We start from the raw sequence: 13500 nt of genomic DNA, 5'->3' as shown, positions 1-13500 counted from the left end.
CCACCAGACCCTCAGTTGTTTTTCCATATTCTGTTTTAACTCTTTAAAAGATCCTTCCATGTCTTGCCTTTGTATGATGGTCTCCTGGTCAAAAATTTCCTCTATATTTACTGCTCTGGAGTTCATATACTTAAAAATATCCATTGCTGCTAGGTTGTAGTGACAGAGTCACTCAATAAGTTATAAACGGGGGGTTGTGAGAACCAGCGCTATGGATAAGAACTGACAGGCAGTAAAATATAAGGTTGCAGCCACCAACCGAACCCCTAAGAAACTTAGGGGCAGGAATATAGTGTGGGGGTGAATAGTTGGAAAACGGCGCTACCTAACGCATGTGCAAAGATGCGGGTGAGGAGGAAAAAAGTGCTTAGTGCGTGCAAAGTGACATATAGATAGTTGTGTACATAGGTCGATATATAAAACTTAGGCCAAGACAATAAATAAATAAAATAAAATAAAAGAGAAAATGTGAAGTGTGGTAAAAATGTGTGTTAAAGATGTATATAAAATCAATATTATAGTGATTTCCAGTAGGTACTGCTGAGTAAATGATGATTAATACAATTATTAAATAGGTGAATAATGTAGAATAAATACTGTTGAATAAATAATGTTAGGTAAAAAACGCTGGATGTATTGGTTATAAATCGATCTTAAATCAAAGGAGCAGTGAGGATACTAATTGTATACCTTTTGGGATGTAATTCTCCAGTTTAAACACTAGGTGTCACACTTACCCTAAGACCACAGATGTTAAGTATATGAGCCAAAAGACAGGATGTAGGTGAGATCCTCAAACCTGTCTACTGACGGTCCCCTCGGACCCAAAAAGATCCCATCTGGGTACAAAAGGGAGAAAAGAGAAAAGCTACTCAGTGTGATAAGTGTGGATCGGGTATACAATGTGATAGTAGCGACTCACGCTTGGGTAGATGCAGCAGATCCCTTCAGATATTGGCAGTCTGCGCCAAGGAAGCTCCTGCGTTCCAAGCCTAGGCGAGCTGCGGACCGGAAGTGACGTGGGTTTCCGCCCTACGTACGTTTCGTCATTTAGCCCCCTCATTTAACATCTGGGTAATATTAATATACCATCTTTTATGTTGAGGATCTTCTCCTATCTGATAAATGACTGTCTAACGCCTCCTAAATGTTTTTAACCTTTTTGGAATTTTTTTTCGCTTAAACATCAATTCTTCATTACTATCAAGATTACCATCTCTGAAGAGATATGGAAGTCAACGCATCAATTGGTTTATTATCTTATTATCTTACATATGATATCCACTTCTATTTTTATTTTTATTTTTATTTTTATGGAATTTTTTTTGACCTTCTCATCCAACATCACTCCACATTTTAAGCTTTCTAAGGAATAACTATTATATTTCCCCCATGGGTGGACCTCTGTTGTCATCTCAGAATGTAATTGGACACGTTATTTCCAAACAGCTGGATGTTTTTATTAACCTCAGTTCATGAGGACTTTTTTAAACTTCCCTTCCCACTCTTCATTATAGCCATAAATATTTCACGGGTGTATTTCTATACACATTTTTCATTTTCACTCCACTAATACTATTCATCTATTCTTTTCACCAATGTTTTATTTGGATATACTCACACACTCATATATATATCGACGTTAACACTAAATATTATTATTTTTTTCTTCAATATAATTTCTTGTGGTCAGATTATCATTAATGTTCTTTGGGACCCTTATGTCTCACAAAACACTTTTTCCATCACTTCTATATTTTTTCCTTATTAAAAACATTTAAATAAATGTCTGATGCCCATTTTTAATTTTATTTTCTATTTTTTATTTCCTCCTCTTACACACATTATTTTTACGGAATTTTTTTACACATATTCGTTCCTAATAAAATTTTGTTCTTATATCCTTGTAATTTAAAATTGATCCACTAGATGGCAGCATGATCTATTATGATGATCACTATAGCCTAGAGAGACATCCCATAATAAGCCTGTACACTCCACCATTTTTCCATTATCGTACAATCATCCTCAGGTGTGTATCAGGGCGAATGATTGGCTGATGGGATGACTCTGGCTATTTATGGACGATGAGGTCGACTGACGGGTACCGCTCCCCGTAGACGTCCTATGACGAAACGTACGTAGGGCGGAAACCCACGTCACTTCCGGTCCGCAGCTCGCCTAGGCTTGGAACGCAGGAGCTTCCTTGGCGCAGACTGCCAATATCTGAAGGGATCTGCTGCATCTACCCAAGCGTGAGTCGCTACTATCACATTGTATACCCGATCCACACTTATCACACTGAGTAGCTTTTCTCTTTTCTCCCTTTTGTACCCAGATGGGATCTTTTTGGGTCCGAGGGGACCGTCAGTAGACAGGTTTGAGGATCTCACCTACATCCTGTCTTTTGGCTCATATACTTAACATCTGTGGTCTTAGGGTAAGTGTGACACCTAGTGTTTAAACTGGAGAATTACATCCCAAAAGGTATACAATTAGTATCCTCACTGCTCCTTTGATTTAAGATCGATTTATAACCAATACATCCAGCGTTTTTTACCTAACATTATTTATTCAACAGTATTTATTCTACATTATTCACCTATTTAATAATTGTATTAATCATCATTTACTCAGCAGTACCTACTGGAAATCACTATAATATTGATTTTATATACATCTTTAACACACATTTTTACCACACTTCACATTTTCTCTTTTATTTTATTTTATTTATTTATTGTCTTGGCCTAAGTTTTATATATCGACCTATGTACACAACTATCTATATGTCACTTTGCACGCACTAAGCACTTTTTTCCTCCTCACCCGCATCTTTGCACATGCGTTAGGTAGCGCCGTTTTCCAACTATTCACCCCCACACTATATTCCTGCCCCTAAGTTTCTTAGGGGTTCGGTTGGTGGCTGCAACCTTATATTTTACTGCCTGTCAGTTCTTATCCATAGCGCTGGTTCTCACAACCCCCCGTTTATAACTTATTGAGTGACTCTGTCACTACAACCTAGCAGCAATGGATATTTTTAAGTATATGAACTCCAGAGCAGTAAATATAGAGGAAATTTTTGACCAGGAGACCATCATACAAAGGCAAGACATGGAAGGATCTTTTAAAGAGTTAAAACAGAATATGGAAAAACAACTGAGGGTCTGGTGGGACATTGCCACATTGGAAAAATACACCAAGGAAGGTATAGCACCTAGGAGACTTAGATGGGACATATCCCCCAATGACCACATCACAGACCCTGGTCTCCTGGAACAATGGTATGGTTTCTTTAATAGAAGTGAAAAAGAACTGCTGACTTTAATAATCAAGAGGAGGCAATACAAACTCAAAAAGATCGAAAACACGATTATACAAATTAAGGAACAATTGGCACCTTATTCTGAAACCAATGAGTATAAAAATAAAGAAAAAGCGCTGCAAGAAGCTGTACAAAAATATGATAAAACCATACAAGCTAAAAAACAGAAGAAATATAAGAGGGACATTCTAGACTATAGAAACAACACAGTCTATAAATGGCAATCCGATGAATTGTACAATGGTTTGGGCACTAGTGTGGACCCTGTCCACTTAGTATCAAGGGAACCGTCTGAAATTGAGGATGAGGATGATGATACATGGATGGAGGTCACTACTCCTGTGACCCCTATGACTCCCAGAACACCGGGAAATTTGGGAAGACCACCTTATGAACAGACCACTGAACCAAGACCACCAAGAAATGGCCCACAACCGAATGTACATTATGATAGAACGCCTACTCACAATCAATATCGGGTTGATACCTATAATAGGTTTTCCCCTCTCGACTATCACAATGAGGAACAATACGAATACAGAGAACCATTCACCAGAAGGGATTTTTTTCCGAGAGGGAACAGAGGCAGACCCCCAAGAAATTTTGGAGGCCCACAAAGGAATCCAAATTTTTGGGACAATCAGAGGAACAACTGGAGACCACCACCCCCGAGACGCGACCACCCAGGTGGAACACATGGAGGACACAGACCACAGAGGGGACGCAACATGAATTGGAGGGACAATGGAAGGAGACCCTACCAGGGGAGAGACTGGGAACTACCCACAACACAAGGAGGATACCATCCATACAGATCGCAACAGGAGAGAGATGGGGATCCACCCAGAACACAAGGAGGCTACCACCCATACAGGAGGGAACAGAACAACGGGTTCAGGGAACAAGAAAGAAACGCAAACCAAGAGGAAAACGAGGGGGGACAAAGAAAAAGAAGAAGACGTTTTTAGGAAAAGGAATTTTTAATCTCAGCACAGTCACTTTCGATGAGGATGAACTGAAACTCTTGGATCTTGGCCTCAAATATGCGCCTAACAAAAATTTGGACAAATTCGAGGCATACATAGATCTCCAAAAATATATCCGCAAGCTCAACATAAAAAAATTTTTTGCCCTTAAGAAAGAGAAGAATACAAACACGAAAAATGAGGAATTTAAACATACAACTCTTAGAAACAAATCAAACATTCAACCCCAAAAACCCCCAGAATGAAAACCTAGAGGTTTTCAAAAGAATGGTAGAACAAGAAATAAGAGATTTAAAGATACGGAACAGGAAAGAGGAGGAAACTTGGAACACCATCAAAAAACTGGAAAAGAGGAAGGGAATTGTGATAAGACCAGCGGATAAAGGAGGAGGTCTGGTTATATTGGATAAAAAGGAATATGAGGAAGAAATGGAAAGGCTCCTCAAGGAAGAAAACACATATAAAAAACTTAAAGGAGATCCAAAGAGAAAATTTGAGAAGGCTTTAGACACATATATAAAGAAAGGGAAGGAAGGGCATATTTTAAACAAAAAGGAGGCCCAATATCTGAAGTTGGAAGCAGCAAGAACCCCGGTTATATATTACCTCCCCAAAATACACAAAAATGAAACAAAGCCACCGGGACGTCCAATTGTAAGTGCAATAAACTCAGTACACTCCAGATTAGGGGAATACCTGGATAAATTTATCCAACCACTAGTACCCCAGGGTAAATCATACCTCAGAGACAGCAAACAGTTGTTACACGAATTAGAACATCTCGAGGTAACGGATGATGACATCCTGGTCACAATTGATGTCAATTCTCTGTATACCAACATAATACAAAAGGATGGCTTAGATGCTGTAGAGTGGGCGCTGAGTAATTTTACCGATTTTAAACAGGCACAATTGCACTTTATTTTAGAGGGACTTGAAATGGCGATGGATTCGAATTATTTTTGGTACAAGGGACAATATTTTGTACAAACAAAGGGAGTAGCCATGGGGGCCAGATATGCCCCCAGTGTGGCCAATATTTTTATGCAAAAGTGGGAGGAGGAGCAAGTTTTTAGTGTAGATAGACCTTTTTTAAAATTTTATCGAAGATATATTGATGATATCATTTTAATATGGCGAGGCACCCCAGAATCATTACAAGTTTTCTTTGATGAGATTAGTGATAACGGATATGGAATTACGTTCACGGGAAACTGGGACCTCAATAAAATCGCCTATTTAGATTTGGAGCTCTTTAAAAAGGATGGTAAGTTACAAAGTAAAACCTTCTTCAAAAAAACAGATAAGAATGGGTACATACCTACACGAAGTTGCCACCACCAACGATGGCTAGGCAATATACCCAAAGGCCAATTACTACGAATTAGGAGGAATTGTAGTGACATACAAGACTTCGACAATCAGGCCGATATATTAATAACCAGATTTTTAGAAAAAGGCTACAAGAAGAAGGAACTTGAACATACCAAACAGTTGGTCAGGAAAATGAAAAGAGAGGACTTAATCACAGAAAATAACAATAGAAAGAAAAACAACGGTAACAGCTTTGAGTATGCATTTATTACAGGCTTCAACAAGCAACATAAAGATATGGAAAAAATTATCAGAAAACACTGGCCTATTCTCAGAGCAGATAAAACTCTCAAGCAATTTTTGCCCACAAGACCATCATTTATCTACCGCCGAGCTCCTACCCTAAGAGATAAAATTGTGCATAATGTAATTAATCCACCCAAAAAGATCCTATTACCCACAGCCATCAATGGTTTCTTCCGATGTCAGAAATGTCTCCCTTGTAGAAACAACAGGAAACAACAGAAAAAAATAAAAAGTTTTAAATCCAATGTCACGGGTACAGAGTATAAAATTAAAGACACCATCACATGTACGAGTACACATGTCACATATGTGGTGGAATGCCCTTGCAAATTACAATATGTCGGAAGAACCACACGACCCCTCTTCGTAAGAATTAGAGAACACATAAAGAACATCAAAAAGGGATTTGAAAAACACACTCTATCAAGACACTTTAAAGAGGTTCATGCACAGAATCCAACAGGAATGATTTTTTATGGAATTGATAAAATAAAAAACGATTGGAGAGGTAGCAACAAAAGAAGAATGATATCAAAGAATGAAACTAAATGGATTTTCTTAATGCGTTCTCTCCGTCCTGAGGGATTAAATGCCGACATTGATTTAAATTGTTTTATCACAGACACATAACTCATTTTTATTCCCTTTGGATTTTACCTCAAGAATTAACCTCTTTTGGTTTTGTTTCTTACATTTTGTTTTCATATCTTGTTTTACTTCCCCTTTTTACTGACATTTTATGATATCCTTTATGTGCGATTTTTATATTTTTATATTACTTGATATATATTTTTTACATATGTTTTTACATATGTTTTATATATGTATTTTTTAAGCCTGTTCCCACACGCCTTCTTCCTTTTTCGATACGCATCTCTACTTTTTGATTTTTTTAGATATTTCTTATGGATTTTACGACATTTGTGATGCAGATTTTTTCTAGCCTTCTCATCCGACATCCTCTTTTTAGCCTCCTCATTTAACATCTGGGTAATATTAATATACCATCTTTTATGTTGAGGATCTTCTCCTATCTGATAAATGACTGTCTAACGCCTCCTAAATGTTTTTAACCTTTTTGGAATTTTTTTTCGCTTAAACATCAATTCTTCATTACTATCAAGATTACCATCTCTGAAGAGATATGGAAGTCAACGCATCAATTGGTTTATTATCTTATTATCTTACATATGATATCCACTTCTATTTTTATTTTTATTTTTATTTTTATGGAATTTTTTTTGACCTTCTCATCCAACATCACTCCACATTTTAAGCTTTCTAAGGAATAACTATTATATTTCCCCCATGGGTGGACCTCTGTTGTCATCTCAGAATGTAATTGGACACGTTATTTCCAAACAGCTGGATGTTTTTATTAACCTCAGTTCATGAGGACTTTTTTAAACTTCCCTTCCCACTCTTCATTATAGCCATAAATATTTCACGGGTGTATTTCTATACACATTTTTCATTTTCACTCCACTAATACTATTCATCTATTCTTTTCACCAATGTTTTATTTGGATATACTCACACACTCATATATATATCGACGTTAACACTAAATATTATTATTTTTTTCTTCAATATAATTTCTTGTGGTCAGATTATCATTAATGTTCTTTGGGACCCTTATGTCTCACAAAACACTTTTTCCATCACTTCTATATTTTTTCCTTATTAAAAACATTTAAATAAATGTCTGATGCCCATTTTTAATTTTATTTTCTATTTTTTATTTCCTCCTCTTACACACATTATTTTTACGGAATTTTTTTACACATATTCGTTCCTAATAAAATTTTGTTCTTATATCCTTGTAATTTAAAATTGATCCACTAGATGGCAGCATGATCTATTATGATGATCACTATAGCCTAGAGAGACATCCCATAATAAGCCTGTACACTCCACCATTTTTCCATTATCGTACAATCATCCTCAGGTGTGTATCAGGGCGAATGATTGGCTGATGGGATGACTCTGGCTATTTATGGACGATGAGGTCGACTGACGGGTACCGCTCCCCGTAGACGTCCTATGACGAAACGTACGTAGGGCGGAAACCCACGTCACTTCCGGTCCGCAGCTCGCCTAGGCTTGGAACGCAGGAGCTTCCTTGGCGCAGACTGCCAATATCTGAAGGGATCTGCTGCATCTACCCAAGCGTGAGTCGCTACTATCACATTGTATACCCGATCCACACTTATCACACTGAGTAGCTTTTCTCTTTTCTCCCTTTTGTACCCAGATGGGATCTTTTTGGGTCCGAGGGGACCGTCAGTAGACAGGTTTGAGGATCTCACCTACATCCTGTCTTTTGGCTCATATACTTAACATCTGTGGTCTTAGGGTAAGTGTGACACCTAGTGTTTAAACTGGAGAATTACATCCCAAAAGGTATACAATTAGTATCCTCACTGCTCCTTTGATTTAAGATCGATTTATAACCAATACATCCAGCGTTTTTTACCTAACATTATTTATTCAACAGTATTTATTCTACATTATTCACCTATTTAATAATTGTATTAATCATCATTTACTCAGCAGTACCTACTGGAAATCACTATAATATTGATTTTATATACATCTTTAACACACATTTTTACCACACTTCACATTTTCTCTTTTATTTTATTTTATTTATTTATTGTCTTGGCCTAAGTTTTATATATCGACCTATGTACACAACTATCTATATGTCACTTTGCACGCACTAAGCACTTTTTTCCTCCTCACCCGCATCTTTGCACATGCGTTAGGTAGCGCCGTTTTCCAACTATTCACCCCCACACTACATAGTATCCAAAAAAACAGCACGTGTCTTCTTTAAATAATAAGGAATTACCATTTAGGTATAATCCTAATTAACTGACAAAAAACAAATGCCCCAGAGACATCACATCCATTCACAAAAAGTTTGACTTCCATATAACCCCCTTGAAAGGAACCCTATTGGGAATCAGGCTTTATACTTATTGAATATACTGAATGCCCCTATAAAAATCCTTAACTGAAACTTTAGGCATGTCCAAGCTAATAGGATATACCTGAAACATCTCCCAAAAAGTCATACACCTATGGCTATATTTACATCTATAACTTCTGTTAAAACTAGGATTATTGCATGATTTCTATTGATTGAAAGATGATTTTTGTTTATTTTTCCTTTATATGAATACATTTATGTACCCTTTGTTTTTCAATGCAAACATCTCTTTTTTCCTCTACTCTGCACCCGGCACGGCAAGCCCTTGTGTTTGACAAGGGCTTCGATTGGACCAGAAAGGGTTACACAATTCTTCCCTCACTGACTGCGGTCAGATGATCCATGGTCTCATATCCCGTGTCGGCGGCCGTAGTCGGACTGGCTCGTACTGCGCGCGCATCACCCAGGCGCATGCGCAGTACGGAGATACCATGTCATCGACATAGAAGCAAGTCTACGTACAGCGCTCTATGCGCATGCGCGAACGGCTTCAAAAAGGCGGGGAGCCAGCGTCTCTCCTCACTTCCCTTGAGGAGAGGGAACAGGACAGACCAGGCTTACAGCATCTGGAAGAACTACCTCCTTTATCTTCTCTACACTTGATAAAAAGTAAGTTTTAAAGGATCCTTAATCCATCCACAATTGAAAGTTACCATTTACTTCACATATCAGTACTTTTTCTGATGTAAAAGCACAAAACCTGAACACCAATATGGGATTTCTTTTGCAATAGACAGAATCATCACAGGACAGTTTCCAGTCTACCTGGCTACTACTTTATGTCCAAATAATTGTAAGTAAATACAAATATGTCAAAACATATTGTGCCAATACCTCAAAAACATTATATTATATTATACCTTACTTGTATATATATATATATATATATATATATATATATATATATATATATATATATATACCACACCCAGATCAAGTATACCACAGCTCCTTGCTGCAGCCTACAAGGACACAGAGAGAAAAGTTTGAAGTAACAAAGGCAAAAAAAAACATGTATGTACAAACACCAATTATTACTTCGTGTAACTCAAAAACTGCATTTGTTTTCAATAACTAAATGGTTATTGTTTATACATTACAGACTGGGTGACAAACCTTTGAAAAAGGCTATAAACAGCCGAAACGCGTCAGAATCTGGATGAACTCTGTGAACCATCATTTCCTGGAATTCTCTCAGGAAACACAGAGACAACATCCACATTTTTGTCACTTAAATCACATATATCACAGGTTCTCTTGAATCTTTTCCTACTTCTTCTTCACATTTTGGGCCTTTAACCCAAGCACCAATATCACTTCTCATACAATATGTATATATGTATTATAAATAATATATGATTTATGGAATAAATCCAAATTCTTTTTACTACGTTGATTATATTATTACTTGCCCACAAAGTCCCATCACATTGGCCTGAGACACCAAAAAACCCCCTTCTTCTATTTATATAAGGGACGGAGGCAAAACCTACTCAACCTCGAGATCGAAAACCACCACCCCCACTTTGTGAGTTTTAAACCAACTCATTGATTCGAGGGAAAGCCGAACATGGTAAGCATTTAAAAGCACTCAGCTAATCAGAATTCCCCTGAAGCCCTGAAATAGTTGCTTATCCTATACACCTTACCAAATCTGTATCTAGTAGCAGTAAGTCATATTCAATTGTGCTTATTCTGTAATGCTGACAATGTTTCATATCTTCTACAAGCCACTTCAAATCTAATGAGTGTCAAGAAATAACCCTAGAATTTATATTCAAACAGGCAGCACCAGCACCTTAATCCAATCACCATAGAAGGGTGATTGTAAATGTCTAAGGACAGGATGAGAGGTGTAAAACCACCATGTATTTGTTACATAACCTCATCCCTGGTGTCAGGAAGGCTTCATTCTTTGATTGATGAAGCCTTTCCTGACACCAACAATGGAACTATGTAAATAGTACAGAGTGGTTCCCTAAATTTCCCCCCTCCCATCTTGTCTTTAGACAGTATTATCCGCCTTTTGAAGGTGATTGGATCAAGGCGTTAGTCCCACCAGTGGATATAAATGCTGAGACGAAATGTCTTCAACATTACAGAACAAGTCCAGTTGAATGTGACTAGAGATACTATGACCTGGATAATTAATCACTTTCACAACTTACCAAATTCTGGTATTTGGCCATCTGACCCAGACTAAAGGAACAGATCAGAGTCAAGGTAGAGCTGCTGCAAAGTTCTGGCTAAATATAAGTTCTTTGATGCCTTTAACCTGAGTTTACATGAACATATACCAGTAGAACAGTATTTAGTCATATGGTGGCCTAGGAAGCCCAATGTAGCAGTTTCATCAGTATAGCCATAAAAGTTATCCACACCACGGTTGCTGCCCTTATAAAATCTTGTTTATTGTGGAAACCACAACATACAAGTCAGGAATACAGTGATTGATGCATTTCAGGCTACATGGCATCAGTCATAAGCTGTGTAGGCTGAAACACTTCAACTCACTGTATTTCTGACTTGTACATTGTGGTTTCCACAATAAACAAGATTTTCAGAGCAGCAACCGTGGTGTGGATCACTTTTATGGATACACGCTACAGCTGTGAGACTGCAGATCAGGCACCCATGAGCTCTACTGATGCTGGATTGACTGGGTAGCAGAACTAAATACTTTTACTTTACTACTGGACTTTTCATCAGTATAGGTAGTTGTTTCAGGGACATCTATGTTTTTAGTGTGTCAGATTGATAAACTTTAAGATGTATTGTGTCCTGTGCAACACTTCATAATAAGTAAGATCAGTACAAATCAACTACAATCATACATACCTCAACAACACTTTTGGTGTACATTTCAACCCGAGGACCAAGAGACAGAACTTCAAGTTCACTCTGTAGACATTCTAAAGTTATGAGAGTTCTTTGATCCTAGAATATAGAAAATGTTTAAAATTACCTTTTTTATGATTTTTAAAGTTTATTTAAACCCTAATATTAAACATCTATTATGTGTTCCCTTTTGGGCTGTTACATATACTATTTAAAGCACTGAATTATATCTATTCAATAACAACAGAAAAATGCCTGTTAATCCTGCCAAAAATCCAATGCTGTCCTTTGCACTCTGCAGTCTTACTTTAAGCCATATCAGCTCTGCCAAGGTGAGCTCTGTGAACTATAGAACACCCTCCTAAACCATGAAGAAAAGGAAAACGGAGGTGTTCTGTACTCTAGTCCTAAAACACTTGTCCTAGTGTGACAACACTGAGTGTTTTAAGACCTAACACAATAGGTGTGTTACTGGCAGGATCACCAGGTGAAAATGAAGAAAAAAAAAAAGCATTAAAAAGAAAAAAACTATTTCAGCTGCGATATCTAGGGGCTGGTAAGCTGCAAAATGGAACATTTTTAGTGGATTTGGGTTTAGATAAACTTTAAACTGCAAGGCAAACTTGTCAACAATATTTCCCCAATTCCTGAGAGCTGAAGAAGATTTTCTATGTACCACAGTGCATGAATTTTGAGGAATTCGGTAGTGGCAATATGGCAGCCTATTTTATTGCCAATTTGATCCAGAAATGCACCTACACATATCTGGATATATTCCCTGACTATTTGAGTATAGTTATTTCTGTATGCATCTGCAATCCACCGGTGATTATCAGCAACTACATTAGATAAGATGAGTAGTTAGTATAGCTAGCTCCAAATGGTCCATCACAAGTCACTGGAATCAATGTGACACTTACGTTTCATTGACTGCATTTCAATTTTTCTTGCCAATGAAAATACTAAGGAAAGGTACGCTCAATTAGCTACCTTGTTCCTGCTTTTGTCCCCCAGAATTTCCCCTAGCAGTTTCTTTTTCCACAATCCCTCTCCCTCCACCCCCTCCAAAAATTAAAAGTTAGCAGCTACACATACTGTAGGACACTAACCTGGAGTCCAGCGATGTCGGCACCGCAGCCAAAGTTTCCATCGGCTGTCTGGTGCTGCCGCCGCCATTGCAGGTAAGGGAACCCGGCAGTGAAGCCTTGCGGCTTCATGGGTGGGTCCCTACTGCGCATGTGCGAAGCGCACTGCGCATTCCTATTGGCTCGTTGGCGGAGGAGGGGGCCAAACTTCCGAGGGGCGGTGCCACGGTGTCATATCCCCAAAGTGGGGAAGGGTACCTGTCAAAAACAGGTATCCGTTCCCCCCTCCCCCCCCTGAAAGGTGCCACATGTGGCACTGGAGGGAGGGAGGAAACAAAAGAGCGGAAGTTCCACTTTTGGGTGGAACTTCGCTTTAAGTAAGCAAGAGCTAATCAGTGTCTCAATTTTTTTAATAGGTGGAAAATGGAAGTCAACCATAAAAGTGCAAGTCCTCTTAGTGCAAACTTGTGGTTTATTGTTGTATGGCAACACCAGGTTTTAGCACAGATGGAAATTAAGGCACCAAGGTTAAAGCAGGCCATACACTAGGAGATTTTCCAATGAACGTTTGTACGAACATTCGTATGAAAATTTGTATGACAATTTTCAATACATTTTATGATTTGACAAACGTCGTTAGAAAATGCT

At 38.0% G+C, this 13500-nt stretch overlaps 1 protein-coding gene across 1 annotated transcript in view; it reads right to left on the bottom strand.

Moving 5' to 3' along the window:
* The window catches only part of CFAP46 (cilia and flagella associated protein 46), a 363053-nt gene that overhangs the window by 291351 nt on the left and 58202 nt on the right, over nucleotides 1–13500 (bottom strand). Inside the window, exon 11 of the mRNA XM_082268864.1 lies at nucleotides 11768–11866. Coding sequence (XP_082124990.1) covers nucleotides 11768–11866 — 99 coding nt within the window. The remainder of the gene's footprint in view (nucleotides 1–11767; nucleotides 11867–13500) is intronic.

This window comes from Pelophylax lessonae (genome assembly GCF_965119305.1).
Source record: "Pelophylax lessonae genome assembly, chromosome: 9".
Lineage (NCBI taxonomy): Eukaryota > Metazoa > Chordata > Amphibia > Anura > Ranidae > Pelophylax > Pelophylax lessonae.
Note: the sequence above shows the minus strand (reverse complement) of the source record. Positions and strands in the feature narration are given on the sequence as shown.